General features: G+C 50.3%; 3 protein-coding genes across 3 annotated transcripts in view; 1 reads left to right on the plus strand and 2 right to left on the minus strand.

The window, feature by feature from the left end:
• CATSPERG (cation channel sperm associated auxiliary subunit gamma) overlaps nucleotides 1-2566 on the minus strand; it is a 60001-nt gene extending 57435 nt beyond the window's left edge. The window contains exon 1 of the mRNA XM_060275539.1: nucleotides 2521-2566. The gene's annotated coding sequence lies outside the window, so the exon portion shown is untranslated. The remainder of the gene's footprint in view (nucleotides 1-2520) is intronic.
• A 172-nt stretch (nucleotides 2567-2738) lies between these two features.
• Nucleotides 2739-9818, plus strand: PSMD8 (proteasome 26S subunit, non-ATPase 8). The gene is made up of 7 exons (XM_035120327.2): nucleotides 2739-2956; nucleotides 4621-4693; nucleotides 5676-5778; nucleotides 6081-6246; nucleotides 7752-7852; nucleotides 8674-8782; nucleotides 9137-9818. Exons 1-7 carry the CDS (start codon nucleotides 2783-2785, stop codon nucleotides 9272-9274), a joined length of 864 nt encoding a protein of 287 aa, XP_034976218.1. The 5' UTR covers nucleotides 2739-2782; the 3' UTR covers nucleotides 9275-9818.
• Nucleotides 9819-11207: 1389 nt separating this feature from the next.
• On the minus strand, nucleotides 11208-17963 carry GGN (gametogenetin). The gene is made up of 3 exons (XM_035120326.2): nucleotides 15663-17963; nucleotides 12678-12880; nucleotides 11208-11434 (listed from the first exon to the last, which is right to left on the minus strand). The coding sequence occupies exons 1-3, from the start codon at nucleotides 17961-17963 to the stop codon at nucleotides 11302-11304; spliced, it is 2637 nt and encodes an 878-aa protein (XP_034976217.1). The 3' UTR covers nucleotides 11208-11301.
• Nucleotides 17964-20893: the final 2930 nt, after the last annotated feature.

The following is a 20893-nucleotide window of genomic DNA, read 5'->3' on the forward strand; positions in this document are numbered from 1 at the left end:
CCAAAAAAACAATTCCCTTTTTAAGTAATCCTTTAATGCAGGTGTTATAAATAAGCAAGCCTCTTCTCAATATTCTATCTAACCTAAGAGGGGGCTTTGCACAGAGGGACTGGCTTGATATTTAATGGTAAGCTTCAAAGGAGTCAAAAAAGCATATTAAAGTCCTACATGAATCCTGTCCTTCAAATACATACCTTTACTTTCTCCTGTGTTAGTGAATAGCTGCTATTCACCTCAGAGGAAAAAGTAACATACTGGCAAGTGCTGAATAGAAGGCAAAACCAAGCGGTGCTGGGCTGTTGGCCTTCCTCTAGGATTCCACAAAGGAAGAAACATGTCACGTGGTCCTTATCGCTTGGCTGGCTTTTGCCATAACCTCTTGTGTGTGGTAACAGGCACACTCCTTTGTCTCCCGAGATAAATGAATGCCAACCTTTCCACTCTAGAAACTGTGCTCAGAGCAGTTTCCAAAGACTTAAAAATTGCCAAGTAAATAGAAACAATAAGCAACACAACTGGTCTTCTCCTTTTGTGGATAAGGAGCTGATTAACAGGAATCAGGAGTACGAACTAATGGACAGTTCTCCCATTCGAAGGATGTAGAAGTAGAATGGAGTCCCCCAAGGATTGGTAGTGGGACCTGTGCTTTTTAACTTGTTCATAAATGATTGAGAATTAGGGTGAACGGTTAGGGGCCAAGTTTGCTGATAATACTAAAATGTTCAGGGCAGTTAAAACAAAAAGTGAAGAGCTCCAAAAGAACCTTTATCAACTGTAGAAATGGATGGTAAAATGGCAAATGCAATTCAGTGTAAACAAGTCTGAAGTGATGCACATTGGAACAAAAAAAAACCCCTTAATTTCACTTATACCATCACGGGGTCTGAACTGGCAGTGTTTGACCAAGGGCTGATAGCTTGATAAAGATGGTGCCCCTGTGTGCAGCAGCTCCGAAAAGGGCAAATTCTATTCTTGGGACCATTAGGAAATAAATTAAAAATGAAACTGACTTCTAATAATGTTGGTATACAAATCTATGGTGCAATGGCATTTGGAATACCATGTTGCCTCACTTCAAGAAGGTTATGGTATGAGTTTGAAAAAAGTTCCGAAAAGAACCACCAAGATGATCAAGCAACTCCCCTATGGGGATAGGTTTCAGCATTGGGGGTTTCAGTTTGGAGGAATCAAGAAAGAGGCGACATGATAGAACTGCTTAAAATTATGCACAGTACTATGGAGAAAGTGGATACAGAAAAGGTTTTCTCTCTCATAACATGTCACGAGTCCCAAAGTGTTGGTGGGATCAGGAGTAGAGTGGCAGACTAAGACGCATGAGGAGCAAAGGATGGTGGGAGAGGGAGGCCTGAGAACAGGGAGGAAAGGCAAGGGTAGGCACTTCCCTCTCCCAGAGCTGCTCTGGATGGGGGAAGCAGGACTTTCACCTCCATTCTTCCCTGCTGGGTGGAGAAGTATGGAAATATAATCTGGCGAGGACATCAACCAACTACAGTGGTGCCTCGCTTAACGAATGCCCTGCTTAACGAAATTTCCGCTTAACGAAAGGATTTTTTGAGCAGAGGTTACCTCGCTAGACGAATGCGTTTTACGAAAAATTCATCTAGCGAATCGCGGTTTCCCATAGGAATGCATTGAAATTCAATTAATGCATTCCTATGGGCAAAAAAAAATTTAAAAAAAATTCAATGCATTCCTATGGGATTCGCTAGACGAATTTTTCGCTATAAGAAAAGACCCGTAGAATGAATTAATTTCGTCTAGCGAGGCACCACTGTAATGTACTAAGAGTGGAGGAACCAGAGTCAGAAAGGAAAGGCACAACCAGGTCACCCAGGTCCCAGAAACACTCAGCACTTTGCATAGGACTGTGGTTATGCCATTCTGAATACTGTAAATGGAGTATTCCGCTCTGTGTCTCTTCAGTGTCTATGAATGTATATAAAATAACACACAACACAATCTCTGGATTCTTCATGGGGGCCTGGCTGTGGGGGCTGTAACAATCAGGTCCTGAACTTCATCATTTACCCTCCTTGGTACCTTGCTGTAGTATCCTGACAACGATCGTTTGCAGGAAAACCCATGGTTATCATGGAGGCCTGGAAGTCCTCCCAACGGGGTGGCCTTGGCCAGGATATTAAATCACTCATTACAACCAGCTTGGGAGACCCCAATACCACATTCTCAATGCCTGTTTCAAACTGTTACATTTGGCATAAACTCTGTTGTGTGTTTTAACAACAAATAAAACCTGTATGCTTTCAAATAAACTTTTGCAGCAACTGAGCTAGGTTGCCTGTGCCATTGGCCTGCGTTTCCCACGCCTAGCCCCTTGGCTGGTGACGTCACGGAGCTTCACGCCGAGGCCTCCCTGCGAGTGACGTCACCCGGGTGACGTAAAAGCCAACAGCTATTTCAAGACGCTACGCTTCCCAAACGTGCTCCTCAGCCCTCATACCTTCTCCCCCTCACCGCCGCCCCCCCCCAAAAATAGCCTACATCGAGCTCCTAAAATTAGCGCATCAGCGTCCCCACTTCAAACCCCTCCGCTCGCTTGCTTCGCTCGGAGCCGTTACTCCGCTTCGCGCATGCGCTCCAAAAACCTTCCATCAACCGTTGGTGCGTCGCCGACGCGCGCCGGCCTCGAGGCAGTTGCCATGGAGACCGCGCGGGCGGCCGCAAAGCGAGGACGGTCGCGCTGGGCTTTTGTGACAGCTGCTGCTGCTACCGCTCCTTCCCCTCCTCGGCCGGGTGCCGATTCATGGCAGCGGGGGTGACTGTGATGGCAGCGACGGGAGGGCCGGTGCTGAACGGGGCGGACGCGGGCGCCGCGGGGCTGAAAGAGGCAGCGGGCATGTACGAGCAGCTGAGGGCCGAGTGGAACCGCAAGAACCTCAGCCTGAGCAAGTGCGGAGACTTGCTGGGCCGGCTCAAGGCAAGGGGGCTGGCGGGGGCGCTTGAAACGGGCAGGGGGCCCCCGAAACCGGCGGTGGGAGCCTGGAAACAGCCCCGCTGAGGGCGGCGTGGCGCACTAGAAACCGCCCTCGAAGTGGGAAAGGGGGCATATGGGAGACAAGGAGGGGAAGAGGGACCCTGGGTAAGCGTGGCCGGGCACGGGTGGAGGCTGCCATTTACAGTGAGATTGTTTAGTTTGGGGGGGCGGATTGTTAGTGGAAGCAGACGCTGGAGAGAGGGGCGAGGAAGGCTGCGCAGGAGGGGGAAGCCTTTGTTTGGAAGGGAGGGAGAGCGAGTTGTTTGCATTGATGCGTGAAAAGCGGGGACCGGAGCATGAAACATCTGTCAAGGGAAAAGAGAGGGCGATCACCCATCCCTAAATATTGTGCATTAGATAACAGAAGCGTAGAGTTGGAAGGGACCCCGAGGGTCATCCAGTCCAACCCCCTGCAACACAGGAATCTCCGCTAATGCGTCCGTGACTGCTTAAAATACTCCAAGGAAGCAGAGCCCACTGTGGTACAGCTCCTATTGTCAGGAAGTTCTTCCTGATGCTTAGCCCGGATCTCCAGGTGGGAGTGGGAAATACTCTGTGCCTGACCACTGCCAGTCAGTGTGGGCAGTACTGAGCTAGATGGAGCAGACGACCTCATTCCGCATCGGGCAGTTTCCTGTGCCCCTGTTTGAGGTGGCTTTGCCCTGTCAAGCCTCTGGGTGCTGGGCTCCTTTGCTGCCGGAAGAGGAGGCCAGTGACTCAGCGGAGATGTTTTTGCCTGAGCTGAAAACCTGTTTACTAGCCTCTCTCTCTCTCTCTTTCGGCTGAGTCAGGTCGCTGAGACTTGCTGTGATTGAGGCAGTCCTTAACACCATCCGGTCTCCAGCTGCAACCAGCCAGCTGCCTCAATTGAGATTTCAAACAAAACAATTTGGCACAGCATTCATGCACTATCCCAAAAGCATCATATCACAAGGGTACACAGCAGGGTTGGGAAAGGCGAGAGCCTGCAGTTGTTGGTGTTGGACTTCAACTCCCATCATCCCATTATTATTATTATTATTATTATTATTATTATTATTATTATGTATTGAATTTGTTAGTCGCTTTGTCTTGCCCAGAATAACCCAAAGTGACTTACAGACAGACAAGCAAACATACCATAAAAACCCACATAGGTACTGTACATTAAAACCAAGAGAGAAAGAAATTCACTAAAAGCATCCCACCCACATCTAGAAAGGCCACAGAGAGTTAAATGCCAAAGGCCCATCAGCCATTGTTTCTGGGGCTGATGAGAACTGGAGTCTAACAACTTTTGAAGCGTTGCAGCCTCTCTGGTAACAATAGAGTGACTGGGGAAACTCAGCCAGGTGGGCAGGGTATAATTACTACTACTACTACTATGCTTCTAAGGTTGGAATGCTCCCTTCCTTCCTTAGCTGATAGCCATTGACAGCTCACGGCTCCCTGAATTTGTCCCTGAATTTCATTTTTTTCAAGCCACCAGCCATCAATAGTAAGATGTTACCGTAAGTCAGACTGCAATAGCTCTAAACCAGGCTTTGCTAACCCTGTGCCCTCCAGGTGTTAGAGCTCTCATCAACCCCAGCAGTAACCTATCTCTCCTTCTCTCTGCTCTGTTCCAGTTAGCTCTGCTTGAACTCAACTTTCTGCCCACAACAGGCACAAAACTGACTAAACAGCAGCTTATCTTGGCAAGTGAGTATAATCTGACCAATGCAAAAGGTTGATAGGGATCTGCTAACACAGAGAGAAATCTGTGAGGCAAATTCATCCCTCAAAAGTTTGCCGTTTGGCCACCAACACGGTCTCTGTTCTCAAGAACAGCCACTGTCCTTGTTGCTGATGATAATTCAAAGAATGCATCTTCACCTGTCCCTCAGGCTTGGGAGAAAGTGACAAAATCATACTGTGGGCAAAGGAAAAGAGCAAAAAAAGGCCTCTTGACGAGATGTTCCCCTTCTCTATGTGCCATTATTTGTTGGTTTGTTGTGTTTTAAGCTCTGCCTCATATTATTTGTTTATTTGGGAGTTTTTGTACCTCACCCACTAACTGAAGTTTACAATATGTTTTAAACATGACAAAATAGACAATGATACAGGAGTCACTATACCAGGGAGGCAAAGGTGTTTATTAGTTTTCTCCCCTTGTCCCCTGATGTTCCCACAAATGCCATTCAGTAGCTGAGTCTCCTGCCTTGGAAGCAACAATTGAAGCAGCAAGATACTAGTCCCATACAGGCCAGAACTTTCTTACTGCATGGCTGCTGCTGCTGTCTCTCACAGCCCCATGTCCTGGTGGTAGATGCAGGAGGTGCTGGTGGAGTAGAGATGTTGTAGGCCTTCTTACATGAGCCACCTAGAATTATGATTCTAGAGTTGGAAGGGACCCAAAGCGTCATCTAGTCCAGCCCCCTAAAATGCAAGAATCTCAACTAAAGCATCCATAACAGGTGGCCATCCAACCTCTGCTTAAAAACCTCCCAAGGAAGAAGAGTCTGCAGCCTCTCGAGGGAATCTGTTCCACTGTAGAACAGCTCTTACTGTTAGAAATCTGTTAGTAATCTTCGCCAGACTTGGAGGCAAGATACCAGCTTGATCAGCTTGCTCTGCAACTCCTTTGCAACTCCTCTGCTTGTTGCTAATGCTCTGCCCATCATTTCCCTTCTTGTCCCCCAAGGAGATATTCTAGAAATCGGAGCACAGTGGAGTATCCTGAAGAAAGACATTCCATCTTTTGAGAGGTACATGGCCCAGCTGAAGTGCTACTATTTTGATTACAAGTAAGTATTCCTGCCTTGAAACCTTTCAGATAATTGTTTTACTCATCAAGGGTTTTATCCGCAAACCCAACTTTGATGTTTCCCAGGAAAAATTTTTTTATAATTTTCCCTCAATGAAACAAAAAACCCATAATTCCTCTGATGTGCAAAGGATGGGAGCACAATGGGGAGGGGCAGCAGAAGAGGAAAAATCATTCCTTTGGCTCAAATGATCTATTGCTCCTGTGCCTTTTTGGGTGTCTCTGGGTAAAGCACTCCGTAACACAAATTCAACATCTCTCTCTTCCCCCTTCCCTCCTCAGAGACGAGTTACCGGAGTCAGCCTACAAGCATCAGCTGCTAGGCTTGAACCTTCTCTTCCTGCTGTCTCAGAACCGTGTGGCAGAGTTCCACACTGAGCTTGAAAGGCTGCCAGCCAAGGACATTCAGACCAACGTCTACATCAAGCACCCTGTATCTTTGGAGCAGGTGACGCCTCTCCTTCTCCTTGCTTTTCTCCTTCCCAGGCCCTGTGAATAAGTGCTTAACTAGCAAAGTCCCCTTAATTGGGTAGAGAGGAGGTATATTGAGTTCTTTTCCCTGTTCTGTGCCCCCTACCTCCCCCAGGTAAGCAATGAAATATAGCAATTTTCTAATGCAGTTATAAAACAACACAAAAGCACCTTCCAGTTGCATTTGAAAAATCTGGTTTTTTTCTGGGAAGGACTTTAGCTTAGGAGGAGGAGGAGCACTTCCTTTCCATGCATAGCGTCCCAAGTTCAATCAACTCGTTCTTGGAAGCCCTGTACAGTGGAACCTCGGTTTACGCCCAGCTCTGTTTATGAACGCCGTGGACCCGGAAGTGTTTACATCTGGGTTCCGCGGCGCTCGGATGCGCAGAAGCGATCTGCACGCTCTATCGGCACTTCACGCACGCGCAGAAGCGTGCCTTCGGCGAGCAAACGCCTCCGCGGAACAGATTGCGTTCGCAAACCGAGGTACCACTATATACCACTGCCAGTCAGTGTTGGCTGTACTGAGCACGACAGGGCAATACTCCAACTTGGTATGAGGTGCCTTCCTATATTCCTGTGCTCTATGAAACAAGGCTAAACTGCAGTCCTTGCAAGAGTGTTATCTCTGAAAAGGCTGTGCTTCTTGTGGAAACTAATCTTGGCTTTCCTTGTTTGTGGACCTTAAAAACCTGCTGTAGGAAGAAGCCATGTATGGGAGGAGAAGGTTTTCCTGAGATAGTGGGGAGCCTAGGCCACCCATTCTAAAGCGGTGTGTGTAACTGAAATAATGGCATATTCTCCCTAAGCGATGTCCCAAAGGGTTAATAGAAAAGGTGGGTTGGGTCCTGGAAAGGGAAGAGTTGAAGGTGAGGAGAGGGTTGCTGTTTTGGAGGAGTTCTGTGAGGGGATTCCAGACATAACACAGCAAAAACTAATGCAATGCATTAATAATTGGATAAAACCAGCATTGGAAATTTGCCGGGCACATTTTGCACCTGGCTGTTGGGCCTTTGCGACCAGGTGACGATGCCCAGGTGCCAGACATCTCCACCATCTGGAGGTGCATGCCTGGGGATCCTTGGGTCGTGACTCTTTTCACACACCAACAACACATCTTGTAGAATTCTATCCATGATATTTTATCTGCACAATCAGAACAAATTTCAAGTACCAAAAAGTCATATTTAAAAATATGACTTTCCAGCCGTCTGGCCCCAAAATGGCAACTAGACATCCCATTTTGGTGACTGTAACCCTGGTTTAAGGAGCCATTTGGTGGCTATCTGATATATGAGAGTTTCTAACACTGGATAAAACCTTATTAAGACAACATGCTGTTCCAAACTTTTCAGTGACCACGCCCTTCTTTCTATTGTGTATTGATTGCTATATTATGAGTTGTACATGGCCTTGGTCAGCAACCTTGAAAAGGTGACAAATAAATCTCTGTGATACTCTTCCTCTTTTCTCCTGCCTTAGTATCTGATGGAAGGCAGTTACAATAAAGTCTTCCTGGCAAAAGGCAACATCCCAGCAGAGAGTTACGCTTTCTTCATCGACATCCTGTTGGACACTGTCAGGTGGGTCATGCTCTCTTAGCTCTGTTTTATAAACATGGGGTAAAGTCTTCTGCAAGAGCAGGCGATATTTCCTCTTGTGCACAACAGGAGTAAGAGTTGAGAATGAAGTATATCTGCCATTGGTATTCCTCAAAAAAGCACCCCCTATCAAAAGCCTGAGAAACTTGCCTAGTTCCCACCTAGTTGCCTCTGTGACACCATTCCATCCCTTTGTGGAATATGGTAGTTAATACAGACCAGCACAGCAGTTGTGAGGATTACTGAATACAGTATATGTGATGTTTTCCTTAAACCCTATAGACCAGGGGTCAGCAAACTTTTTCAGTCCACTGTCCCTCAGACCTTGTGGGGGGCCGGACTATATTTTTGGGGGGGAAATATGAACGAATTCCTATACCCCACAAATAATCCAGAGATGCATTTTTCAATAAAAGCACACATTCTACTCATGTAAAAACACCAGGCAGGCCTCACAAATAACCCAGAGATGCATTTTAAATAAAAGGACGCATTCTACTCATATAAAACATGCTGATTCCCAGACCGTCCACGGGCCGGATTTAGAAGGTGATTGGGCCGCATCCGGCCCCCCCGGGCCTTAGTTTGGGCCCCCCTGCTATAGACCCTGTAACCTCACAAATCAGCCATATCTTAAGCACCTTGAAATCCCCTATCAGTTTCAGTGGGAGAGAATACAGCACCTCCTTACGTCTCCTCTTGACATCAGTGGGGCTTAACCCTGCTTAATAGCGGCCGAGTTGTGTGCCAAGAATTCCGTCTGGGTGACCTGCTTGTGTTCCGTTTTTCCCCTCCCACCCCAGGGATGAAATTGCCAGCTGTATTGAGAAGGCCTATGAGAAGATCCTGTTCAATGAGGCCACTCGCATGCTCTTCTTCACCCCCAAGAAGATGACAGACTATGCCAAGAAGGTGAGAATTTGAGTACAGACTTCCAGAGTTAACATTAAATACATTACTTCTAGTAAATGAGCCACTTTAGCCGCTGGAGGGCCATGGAAATTTGTGTACCGGGCTTTTTATACTCCTCTACCCATGTGCTATCTGAAACCCAAGGGTTGGTTGCCAGGTGTGAAATGTATTGGCACTATTTTCAGCTCTCCTACCCCACTGTTCAAACTGTTGAGCTGCCAAGGCCAAGATGAGGGAGGGACCTTTGCTGGAGAAACAAGCCTCGGTGTTCATGGGGTGGGTTGTTCTTTAAAAAAAACATTGTTATTTAAAAAAACAAAAAGAATCTCATAACATCCTCTTGCCCTTTTACAGCGAGGCTGGGTTCTAGGCCCAAACAGCCACTACTGTTTCACAGGCCAGCAGCAGAAGCCGGAAGATGCCACCATCCCTTCGACAGAGCTAGCCAAACAAGTTATTGAATATGCCCGGCAGCTGGAGATGATCGTCTAGTGGGCCCCCACCATGGGCTGGGACTGTGGGTTACTCTTCTCCCTCCCCCCCAATTTTAGTATTTGTAATCCAGTTCCCATACAGCGGGCAGTCAGTTTGCTTATATAGGAAGGGTGTGAGCTCTTTTGCCCCATATTTTTCTCCCGGGATGCCAGAGTAAAAATTGTGCCTATTCCTGTGTCATTAACAGTTACATGGTTCCTTGGTCCTAGGTGGAGAGATGTTCTGGATGTGAAAGGGAGGAGGGCTGGTGAATCATGGCCTTTTCTGACCTCAGAGGGGTGGAAATAGCCTATATTATTGCCTCCCCTCCCCCCCCTTGTATCATAGACCAGCCTGTCATTTGCTACTTGTTCAGAATAATGCCAGGAACTGGTTGCACTGGAAACGGATACTTTTCTCTGCTTTCTGGTCTGCGCAGGGTTAAACTGGCCTCCCAGAATTACGATCTGACTTTTGGTTTTGGTTTTTATTTGGTAACTTTCGGTGCAAGCCACTTACAAGGATTGACTTTAGGTTAAATAAACACAATTTCTTCTACAAATGCAGTTTCCAAACTGTCATAAGTGCACTTGAAAGCTATTAATGCGGGAAGGCTCAGCTAGTCGGACCCAACCAGGACATGAAGCAAAACCATAGTTTAGTAGTGTTTCAGGTATAAGTTTCCACGGCCACACAGCCACTTCCATTTTAAGCTAAGCAGGGGTTTGTCATTTTGTCTGAACAAAATGTCCCAGATTTCCCTGCAGACATGCTGGAGAAGGGAAGAGCAGGCTTGTTGTTTAGCATTACAGTAGAATGATCCCTGTGACTTTGTTGAGCAGGGTGCCAGCAGTGATGGGGGAACATCAGAACTGGAATACTAAATGCTGCTTTGGTTTCGTGCATTACAGTTGTCAGTTGATTAAAAAAATGTCTAGCTGGCTTTTGACACCAACTGCCAGGAAGTTTTAACAGTGAGGCATCTCAAGTTACTGAGATGAGCCTTAACCTGCTCTTATACCTGCTGCTGTCCTGGCTGGTGTGTTGGTGCAGGTCCTCAGTAATCACGTTTCCACAGGCTCTGTAGAGGCAAAAGAGGCTGGATAGCAAAAAAAAAAAGCAAAAGACAACACCTGTTGGGTTGTTCTCACTTTATAGCAGTGTTTCCCCAACTTGGGTCTCCAGCTGTTTTTGGACTACAACTCCCATCATCCCTAACTATCAGGACCAGTGATCAGGAATGATGGGAATTGTAGTCCAAAAGCAGCTGGAGACCCAAGTTGGGGAAACACTGCTTTATAGCCTGCCTTACCAGGTGTGGCCTGCCAGCATTAGCTGTGTGGACCATCAGAAAAGCTTGTGCTTTTGACCTGCCCTGGGTGCAACCTTCGATGTAGAAGTGAATCCCTCAGCACCCAAGCCACCCACACTGTTATCAAAAAGTTAGGACAGCCCATCTTGAGACATCCACACTGACCAGATTGTTGACATATATGAGGAGTGGGAGACCCTCCAAATTTTGTTGACCTCCAGCTCCTAAAAGCCCCAGCCACCAGGACCAATGGGCAGGGGAGTTGGGAGTCACAACACCACCTGGAAGGTGGCGCCACCTCTGGTACTTATCATAATTGGCCCAGAACTCCCTGCAGCTGGTAACAGTTCCAAGAGAACCAACAGAATCCACAGGACTGGCAGCCCATGGAGTTCCAGAGGTGGTTCATAGGGACTTGTCATCCTCTTGCCTGGGCACAGTAATGGACAGATCCCCATCCTTTCTGGTCTCTGTTGTATGCCAGCCATATGAATTTCACTGCCTCTGCTAGGCTCGTATGCACACGTGCCATCTACCCGGCAATCCCCAGAGCTCTAAAATGGCCCATTTCCAAACCCATCTGCAGAACTGGAAACCCATTTGATTCCAATTTCAGTTCTCAAGGAGAAGTTCCGGCAGACTGCAGGGACCCCCGCCGCACGAAACGAAGCCACAGGCCAACCTGGTGTGATGTACAGGGTTTATTTTTTGCAGAAGCCTGGGGGAAGGGGGTTCAGTCCTCATTGGCAATGTGCTGCTGTTCGTAAGAGTCCAGGCAGAACTTGGTCCCGGCAACAAGCGAGACAGCCAGCATGGCGGTGGCGACCCAGGGTGGTTCGGTCAGGTGGTTGGTGGAAGGATTGAGCCTGTAAAACGGGGGGGGGGAGCAGAAGCATAGGTGAGCAGGGTGGAGCTTTGCAGAGTTAGGCCTTTTACAATGGCTTCATTGAAATGCAACTGCAAAAGGACAGCTGGTTAAAGAATGCCCAGGATGAGTCTCAATGGATTAGAGTCCGACACGACTAAACAACAAGAAATTTACATATGAGAGTAAAAACCTTTAGTACTTAGGATATTCAGTTCCCATCAGGTGCAGCCAACACAGCTAGTCTCTGCCTTTGAGAAACAGAGTTCTGGGTGTGGCATGCTAGTTCGGACCACAGGATAATCTGGGTCGGGAGACAACTGGCCTTTTTAGCACACAGCTTATCGCTCTCGGCTCTCTTGCCATTCCCTAAATGGCCCCGGCCCAGTATACCTGAAGGAGCATCTCCACCTCCATCATTCAGCCTAGACACTGAGGTCCAGCTCCGAGGGCCTACTAGCGGTTCCCTCACTGCAAGAAGCGAAGTTATAGGGAACAAGGCAGAGGGCCTTCTCGGTAGTGGCACCTGCCCTGTGGAACGCCCTCCCATCAGATGTCAATGAAATAAACAACTATTGGACTTTTAGAAGGCATCTGAAAGCAGCCCTGTTTAGGGAAGCTTTTAATATTTGATGAATCATTGTATTTTAATATTCTGCTGGAAGCTGCCCAGAGTGGCTGGGGAAACCCAGCCAGATGGGTGGAGTATAAATAATAAATAATAAATTATTATTATTATTATGCTCCAGGCATAGCTACACCAAACACTTAAAAAGCTGGTTTGGGTCATTCTGACTTCCCAGGGAATCATGGGAACTGTAGTCTTTGGAGGGGCGGGGGGGGGACACCTGTGAGGGAATCCAACAATTCTTAGCACCCTCCTCAAATTACAGTTCCCAAGATACTTCAGGAGTAGCCACAACAGTTAAGAGCATTTGCAGCATGCACGTGCCTCTTTAAGAATTGGTGCCTGAGTTGGATTTCCACCCACTCTTCTCTCCCTGTCCCTTTCTCCTTCTTGTTTTTTTATTTTTTATTTTTATTGTAAGCCTGTGGGGCAGGGAGTATCTTGTTTTAATTGGCTGTATGGAAGCCACTCTGGGAGCCTTTGGGGATAAAGACATAGGGTACAAATGCTAATGCTAATAATAATACTAGTAGTAATAATAACAACTCCCCCCGCCCCTAAGTTCATTTTGTGACCAGCTGCTCAGGATTTGCACTCGAGGCTTCAGCTTGCTCACCAAGTTACGACGTTCTGGGGCAGTTTCCTCTGCTCCTGGTGTTTGCAGTAGCACTTCCTGGAACATGATTCTGCCACCTGGAAAGCCGGCCAGTGGTGGTGTGGGGGGGATCCGTTCGCCTCTCCGCCAGGGTCTGGACCAGTCGGGGGGGAAGCTGCATCCTCAGCAATGCTGGCGGGTTTCTCCAGAGGAGGGGGCGTTTCCTGGACATAACAGTGATTTTATTTGCTTAAAACGTTTCCACATCATATTTCCTATGCTCAAAACAGCTTACTGGAAAGTCCAGTTTTGATGATGATGGTGATGATTTACATTTGTATACCACTCTTCATCTGAAGATCACAGGTTGGTTTACAACATAAAAAATACAACATGAAAACAAAAGTACACAAAAAGCAAGCAAGCAAATCAATAAACCCCATTCCAACAGGCACAGTTAAAAGGCAATAGGGTATCAATCAGCCCAAGGCCTGGCTGAAGAAGAACCTTTTCACCTGGCACCTAAAGATATGTAACGAAGAGCATTCCCCAAAAGTGGGGAGCCACCACAGAAAAGGCCCTTTCTCATGTTGTCACTCTCCAGGCCCCTCATGGAGAAGGGGCTCAGGGTCCAGGTAGTTTCATATGGGGGGAGGTGGTCATTGAGGTCTTGTGGTCCTGAACTGTTTAAGGCTTGAGAGGTCAAAAACAGCACTTTGAATTGGGACCGGAAACTAATCGGCAGCCAGTGCAGTCGGGCCAGGATCGGTGTAATGTGCTCAAACTGTCTTATCCCAGTGAGCAACCTGGCCGCTGAATTCTGCACCAGCTGAAGTTTCCGAACCATCTTCAGAGGCAGCCCTACATATAACATGTTGTAGTAATCTTACCCAGAGGTTACCAGAACATAGATGACAGACGCCGGGCTATCCCTGTCCAGATAGGGGTGCAGCTGGGCCACCAGCTGAAGCTGAGGGAAGGCACTCAGCGCCACCAAGGCCACCTGAGCCTCAAGCGAGACAACAAAGGATCCAGAAGTATGCTCCAAGCTACATAGCGGCTCCTTCAGAGGAAGTGGAACCCCATCAAGAGCAGGCAACCTCCCAGCCATCCGGTCTATGGAACTGCCCAATAACAGAGCCTCAGCCTTATCTGGATTGAGCTTCACTTTGCTGGCTCTCATCCAGGCCATTGTCAAGGCAAGACAACGGTCCAGCACATCCACTACCAAACCTGCAGATGTAAAGCAGAGCTGTGTGTCTTCAGCATATTGCTGACAACGCACTCCAAATACCCAGATAATCCAGCTTTGCGGTTTCATGTAGAGCAGGCACCCCCAAACTTTGGCCCTCCAGATGTTTTGGACTACAATTCCCATCATCCCTGACCACTGGTCCTGTTAGCTAGGGATCATGGGAGTGGTAGGCCAAAACATCTGGAGGGCCGCAGTTTGGGGATGCCTGGTGTAGAGGTTAGACAGCATGTAGGGGATAAAATGGGACCCCGAGGAGCCCCACATTGAAGGCTCCATGGGGCCAAAGCGCATTCCCCAAATACTATCCTCTGGAAACGACCATCCAAGTAGGACAAGATCCACCACAAAGTGGTGCCACCCACCCCCAACTCAGACAGCCACTCCAGGAGACCATGGTCGATGGCATTAAAAGCACAGGTCAGGAGCATTCCAGACCCTGACATTTCACAGCCCAGATTTGAGACCTGGTGATGTCATGGGGAAAGGGCCCTGGTGATGTCAGGCAGGCCAGCCCTGGAGATGGAGGTTAATTGGGAGAGTGGAGGAGGTCAGACCCCACCACAGAGTGTCTGCTGTAATTTGAAGCTGGGCTGAAGCTCGCAAGCTACATGCACAGTCTTCTTAATGATTCTTCTTTATTATTAAATAAACTCTCACCCACCTGGAGATTCAAGCCCTCTGCCTGCCTCCTCCCCGGAGGAGGCCAGGAAAACCTGGAGACCTCAGGTCAGACCCGGAGGGCTGGCAACCTTACCTGACATCATTATGAGGTCAAGTGATATCTTCAACAAGGCTCTTCTTAGTGCCCATCAGCTGATCGGTACCAAGAACCAGCTTCTTTGAACATGCACTGGCAGCGGCAATGAACACATTGCTTTCAAGGCAGCTCCTCACCCCGCCGATCAGCTGACTGGCGCTGTGAGGGAACCCCCTGCTCCCTCCCAGTGCCCAACAACAGATCAGCACCTACAGCCAGCCCCATTCTGCTAAGGGGTTCCTGATCTCATCCATGCCTTTATCTGCCCCACATGCAATGTCACATGATGTTCGGTGTGGGGCAGGTGGGTGTGGTTTGAGAAAAGATGCCTCACAAACCTAACAAGGACCCCTGCCGGACCCTGTATACCTGAAGGAGTGTCTCCACCCCCATCATTCTGCCCAGACACTGAGGTCCAGCTCCAAGGGCCTTCTGGCGGTTCCCTCATTGCGAGAAGCAAAGTTACAGGGAACCAGGCAGAGGGCCTTCTCGGTGGTGGCACCCGCCTCTGGAACGCCCTCCCGTCAGATGTCAAGGAAATAAACAACTACTGTATCTGACTTTTAGAAGGCATCTGAAGGCATCTGCTTAGGGAAGCTTTTAATGTTTGATGTCTCGCTGTGTTTTTATTGGGGGGGGGAGAGTTGCCCAGAGTGGCTGGGGCAACCCAGATATATCACACCCCTGGGCAGGCATCCTTAACCTTTTCAGACCCAGGACCCATTTTGAACCCAAACATGCCTCTGGGGACGCATTTCTTAACCTTTTACCGTATATATGCATGGTGGTCGTGCTCCCATTGTGAGCCACCTTGGACCAGACCCACCAGTTGAGACCAATGCCTCAAAGATACCCAAGGCCTTGCTTGTTACGAAAGCAGGTTGGAAAGGATGTAAAAAAGCATAACAGATCATTAACAACAAGAAGAAATGAAGAGAGTGGGTAGCAGCCGTCAATGAATCAAACAAAGAGCAGCCAAATCCACGAGACTCACCAAAGGCTCGCCAAAATAGAACGGCCTGGCGACGTTTTCAAAAGGCGGGAAGAGGGGGACACCCTCTAACCTCAGGGAGCTCATCCCGTAGCCTCGGGGCCACTGCTTCTGCCCCTTCCCCTTGGGTGCTTTCACTTTCGGCTGCCCTGAAGTTTTGAGTTTCTCTTTGGACTTTGCAGCGGAGGGGCCTTGCTTCCGGATCTTGGGCCTTGCCTGGGCCGCAGCCGGCACCTTCTGGTCGGGAATCAGTCTCACGGGTGCGCACCGGGCAGAGGCGGCTGGACTGGGCGCCTCCAGCACTTCCCCGGGAGAACACGGCCTCGGGCCTAGCAGGGATGCTGGGGGCTGTTCTTCCTTTTGGGGGAACGGAGGAACGGCCAGCGGAGAATGGCCGCCCCGAGGAGCATTACACGCTGGTGGCTTTGCTGGGCCCGTTTCCTTGGCGACCCCTTCCAGGCCCTGCGGCCTTCTCCGCGACCTCTGGGAAGCCTCATCAGCCTCCCCGGCTGCTTCGTGCTCCGCCAAGAGAGCCACAACGGGCTGAGGAGAGCCCATTGCTTCGGCCCCTTTCTCGCCAGGGCTGGGTGGGTCGGCGCAGTCCTTGCCCCCGTCTTCAGCTCCCGCAGCAGCCTCATCCAGAGACACCTGGCTGTCGTCGTGCACAAACCAATCACACTTGGGCTCGCTCCCTAGGAAGGCGACGACCTGGGACACGGCCGTTCCAAACTTGGGCAGTTTCCGGCCCTGCCCTTTGCGGCGCTGGGGGTACGGAGTGGGCGGCCGGGGCCTTTGCCACTCTGCCCGCTTGGTGTTGCCGGTGGACAGCTCCTCAAAGAAGGTGACCACTTGCTGGCTGGGGGCGTGGAGGGCAGCGGGCTCTTTTGGGGTGACATTCCTGAAGTGCTCCAGGAATAGCTGGCTGAGCGAAGAGAAGTCCTCGGGGTTGGTCCTCTCCAGCCCTTTGAAGGACGGCAGCTTCTTGCCCGCCGCAGTGAGGTGGTGCAGGGCTTTCGGCAGTGCCGGGGCAGCGCCAGTGGGCGCCTTCTTCTGAGGGCACTGCTTGAGGACGTCGGCATAGGAGATGCCGGAGGAAATCACGCCCGCTTTCTGCTTGACCGCCTTGATACTGGGCGGCCACTGCCCCGGCTGGATGGTCACTTTGTACAGGAAGTTGAGGCCTTTCTCCAGCAGCTCCTGCATGGTCTCCGAGTTGACCCCTTCTGCTCCCAGGGCCTCGCCCTTTGCCCCGGCCTTTGCATCGCTCCCTGAGCCTTGGGGCTTCTCCCCGGGGCTGCCCGGTGTCTCTGAGCAATCCGCAGGCAACTGGGAGGCAAGGGCCAGGACCCGGGAGTCTCCGTCGCTCCCAGGGGCGCTGTCCCGCTGTCCGGGACTCTCTTTCTCCTTCTGCCCAGACCCCCACGACAGAAGAGCCTTCTTCCCTCCAGGTGGAGCCACACAGCCAGACACAGCTGAACGGCTGGCACTTTTCTCATTTAGAGGCCAAGGCCCTGCCGCCACAGCCGCCGCCACATCCTCAGCCCCCCTCAGAGGTTCAGTGCCGTGGGCCGGGCCCGCTGCCTGCTTCTTGGCCGAGGGCGCCGACTCCAGCACCCGCCCCTTGTTTTCAAAATGCTCCTTGGCGCTAGCTTTGATGTGCTGGGTCCAGCAGACCTCCATTTCCGCCACGTCCGGGGGCGCCTCAGCCGCTGGGCCCAGCTCCACCAGCTTCTCGGGCTGCAGCAGGAGGCCCCCCATGCCCCTGGCCTGAGGAACATTCTCCGGCTTGCCCTTCCCCTTTGCCAGTGCTCGTTTAGCGCCCAAGTCCCTGGGCTCAGAGGGCAGCGCTGGGGGAGGCCTCAGAGACGCTTTCAGCCCCTTGGGGTCCTCTGGTGGGGCAGGCGCCGAGCTCGGCCTGCTCTGGAGGTCAGCCCTGCTCAGGCAAGCCAGCCCCCGCTTCTCCGCCCCTGGGTCCTTGTCGCAGAGGCTGGCCTCCTTTATCCCACCACTGGCTGTATTTTGCGCCCACATGGAGGAGAGCTTCAGCTTGGATTTCTTGGAATGATTCTTCCCCATCTCCGCAGCAGCAGCCCCTGCCGGCCTGTCCCCTCCCCCTGGCTCGGTGCTCAGCAGCTGACTGGTAGCTTTCTGCTCAGGGGCCTGGAGACCCGGGGGGCGGCTCCCCAATTCATGCTTAGCGCCACTCGGACCCCGGTCTGGCTTGCTCCTGTCCGGGTTGGCTTTCTCCTCCCCGTCTTTGGCAGTCTCTGATTCTTGTGTGGCTTCTGATTGGACATTGCCCATTATATACAGTCATCCTATGAATAAAAAAGAAAAAGTCCAGTGTGAGGAGGAAGAGGAGGTAGTGGCTAGGGGAGGTGATGCAAGAGACACATGGGCAGGTTCATGGAGCATGCCCCAATTTTGCCTGATAATAATAATAATAATTTATTGTTTGTACCCCGCCCATCTGGCTGAGTCTCCCCAGCCACTCTGGGCAGTTCCTAATCAAATATTAAAACAATACAGCATTAAATTTAAAAACTTCCCTAAACAAGCCTGCCTTCAGATGTCTTTTAAAAATAGGATAGCTGCTTATTTCCTTGACATCTGATGGAAGGGTGTCCACAGGGCGGGCGCCACTACTGAGAAGGCCCTCTGCCTGGTTCCCTGCAACTTGGCTTTTCACAACGAGGGAACCGCCAGAAGGCCCTCGGTACTGGACCTCAGGCTGAACGATGGGGGTGGAGAAGCTCCTTCAGGTATACTGGGCCGAGGCCATTTAGGGTTTTAAAGGTCAACACCAACACTTTGAATTGTGCTCGGAAACGTACTGGGAGCCAATGTAGATCTCACAGGACCGGTGTTATATGGTGCCGGCAGCCACTCCCAGCCTGAGTGCAGGACATGTGGACAGCCCAGCACCCTGCTCCCGCAGCCGACAATCCGCTGCCACGGGCCAGTTTGCCATTGCCAGCAACTGGTATTCAGAGGCGTAATAGCCCTGACAGTTGGAAGTAGAATGCAGCCATGTGACCAGTAACCAATGGTAGCGTTCTCCGTGCATTGATCATTTCCTGTTTGAAAGCAGCTATGATTCCCCAAATTACCTGGGATGAGGTGAACCACTCTCTGAGGGGGATGAGGGACTCACAGCAACAGTCAACACCCTTAACAAATGGCGGTCGCTAGGACCCTTTGCGGGGCCATTTAAAGTGGCTCAGTGGCGCTCTGAATGCACAGTGCAGATTCCTGTGCTTTTAACGGGATCTTGCCATGTGCGCTTTCTCCCCCGAGAAGCTCCACTTCCTAAGTGTCTGCGCTTCAGACAGATGCTTAAAAAGCACAGGATCGGGGCCAGTTAAAAGGGGGCAGAGCTGTCAACCTGCCATCTCAAAAGATGAGAATGGCGTCCAGGCGGTTGGCTGAGAACTGCATCTCTTCCTAGATCCTTTTCTTTTGGGGGAAGGGCCATCGGCTCAGGGGTACAGTATCTGCTCTGCATGCAGAGTCATAAAATGGTAGCGTTTGAAGGGACAAGGGTCAACGAGTCCAGGGCCTTTCACCCAACATGGGGCTCAAACCCATAACCCTGAGATTAAGAGACTCATGCTCTACCAACTGTGCTCTCCCAGAGCTACAAGAACGTTCCAGATTCAGGTCCCAGAAGCATCTCCAGGTGGGGCTGAGAGAGACCCCTTCCCCGAAATCCTGGGGGTGCTGCTGCCTGCCAGTGTTGACAGTAATAAGCTAGGCAGACCCAATGGCCCGACTTTAGCATAAGGCAGCTTCCTAAGTTCCTCTGCAGGGGTAACAGAATAAGCCTTAATACTTACAAAGAAGGAAGGGGTGTGTGTGTGCTGCTGGGGTTTAGGGGAGGGGTTGGGAGCACCTAGAAGCCAAGATACCTGAGTTTTCTGCCTAGAGTGGCGGAGCCTTGGGGGAACTGTTCATATTCAAGCCGCCTCCTGGTTAATTTGTAGTCTTCTCAGGTACACACACTGAGCCATCCCGAATAAATCCTCTTCTCAATGAGTTTGTTAAAATGGCCTGCTTAAGCGCCGATCCTTCCTACACTAGATCCCATCCTTAGAAAGGGGGCGGGGAAGCATGAGTCTTGATTGGATCCTTCCCAACTGGATCCCATTCGCTGAGTAAGAAGACAGCTAACCTTCAAGCTTTGGGTGCTACTCACTGGGTTTTAAAAAACCTGCACTCCTTTCCATCTGTCCTCCCTAGAACTTGCTCACCGAGGTTAAATGCCTGGCCCGTTTGGATCACTTCTTAATGGATTAAAAAAATATAAATGCCTCTCCTCCTTGGATTTACGCTCAGTGGATGTTACTGAGGATTATTATTATTATTATTTTAAAGCCTCCCCTCTTTGGATATCTTTTCTTACTGGAACTTGCTCTCTTTTCACTTTGATCCCTCCTCCGTGGGTTTTGCTGAAACGAATGATCCCTCCAGAAACCCTTCTCGCTGTATCGAACTCACAGGCTTAGGAGGGCGCATTTTGCTTTTCTTCCCCACTCTCTGCGGGATGCCCACTCAGTGAGTAAAAACAACAAACAAATCGCCCTTCCCTCTGCCCTCACAGCTGCGCTCCACGTGCTCGTCTCCACCAAAACCCGTTTCCAAGTTTGCCCCCGACGCTCAGGGCTGGCCCCTCCCCCTGCCCCGCAGGCCCCTCCTCCAAATTGCGGCCCCTCCCACTCACCGCCTGGCTTTGTGGCTGCTCCCGGACGGAGCTGGGGAAATGGAACGAGTGGGCGGAGCCGCAACGGATATAACGGACGCTCCGCCCCTTTTTCCCTGCGAGGGGGAGGGGTTGTCAATAATGCTGCCATGAAGCCCCACCCACCGATCCTATGCGTAGTTGCGCGCGGGTGTTGCAAGCCCGGTTTTGCAAAAGGGGGTCTTGTTGCTGCATGGGATTGTTGCACTCTTGAGTCACAACACGCCCCCCCCAAAAAGCATGCTTAAACATCAGGGCTTTGGGACAAATGGTCGATTGAAATCCATAGCTGCCAAGTTTTCCCTTTTCTCACGAGGAATCCTATTCAGCATAAGGGAATTTCCCTTTAAAAAAGGAAGAACTTGGCAGCTATGAAATCATCTTGCTGTTGTTGTTGTTTAGTCGTTTAGTCGTGTCCGACTCCTCGTGACCCCATGGACCAGAGCACGCCAGGCACTCCTGTCTTCCACTGCCTCCTGCAGTTTGGTCAAACTCA

This window comes from Zootoca vivipara, chromosome 6 (assembly GCF_963506605.1).
Source record: "Zootoca vivipara chromosome 6, rZooViv1.1, whole genome shotgun sequence".
In the NCBI taxonomy this organism is placed as follows: Eukaryota; Metazoa; Chordata; class Lepidosauria; order Squamata; family Lacertidae; genus Zootoca; species Zootoca vivipara.

What these genes read in the sequence shown, in the direction of transcription:
- GGN (XM_035120326.2), bottom strand. Translation starts at nt 17,963, where the DNA reads ATGGGCAATGTCCAATCAGAAGCCACACAAGAATCAGAGACTGCCAAA. An exon ending in TCTATTTTGGCGAGCCTTTG is followed by an intron (nt 12,881 to 15,662) that starts GTGAGTCTCGTG and finishes TGTTATGTCCAG; the next exon opens with GAAACGCCCCCTCCTCTGGA. An exon ending in CCCCAGAACGTCGTAACTTG is followed by an intron (nt 11,435 to 12,677) that starts GTGAGCAAGCTG and finishes CCCGTTTTACAG; the next exon opens with GCTCAATCCTTCCACCAACC.
- PSMD8 (XM_035120327.2), top strand. Translation starts at nt 2,783, where the DNA reads ATGGCAGCGGGGGTGACTGTGATGGCAGCGACGGGAGGGCCGGTGCTG. An exon ending in ACAGCAGCTTATCTTGGCAA is followed by an intron (nt 4,694 to 5,675) that starts GTGAGTATAATC and finishes TTGTCCCCCAAG; the next exon opens with GAGATATTCTAGAAATCGGA. An exon ending in TGCTACTATTTTGATTACAA is followed by an intron (nt 5,779 to 6,080) that starts GTAAGTATTCCT and finishes TTCCCTCCTCAG; the next exon opens with AGACGAGTTACCGGAGTCAG.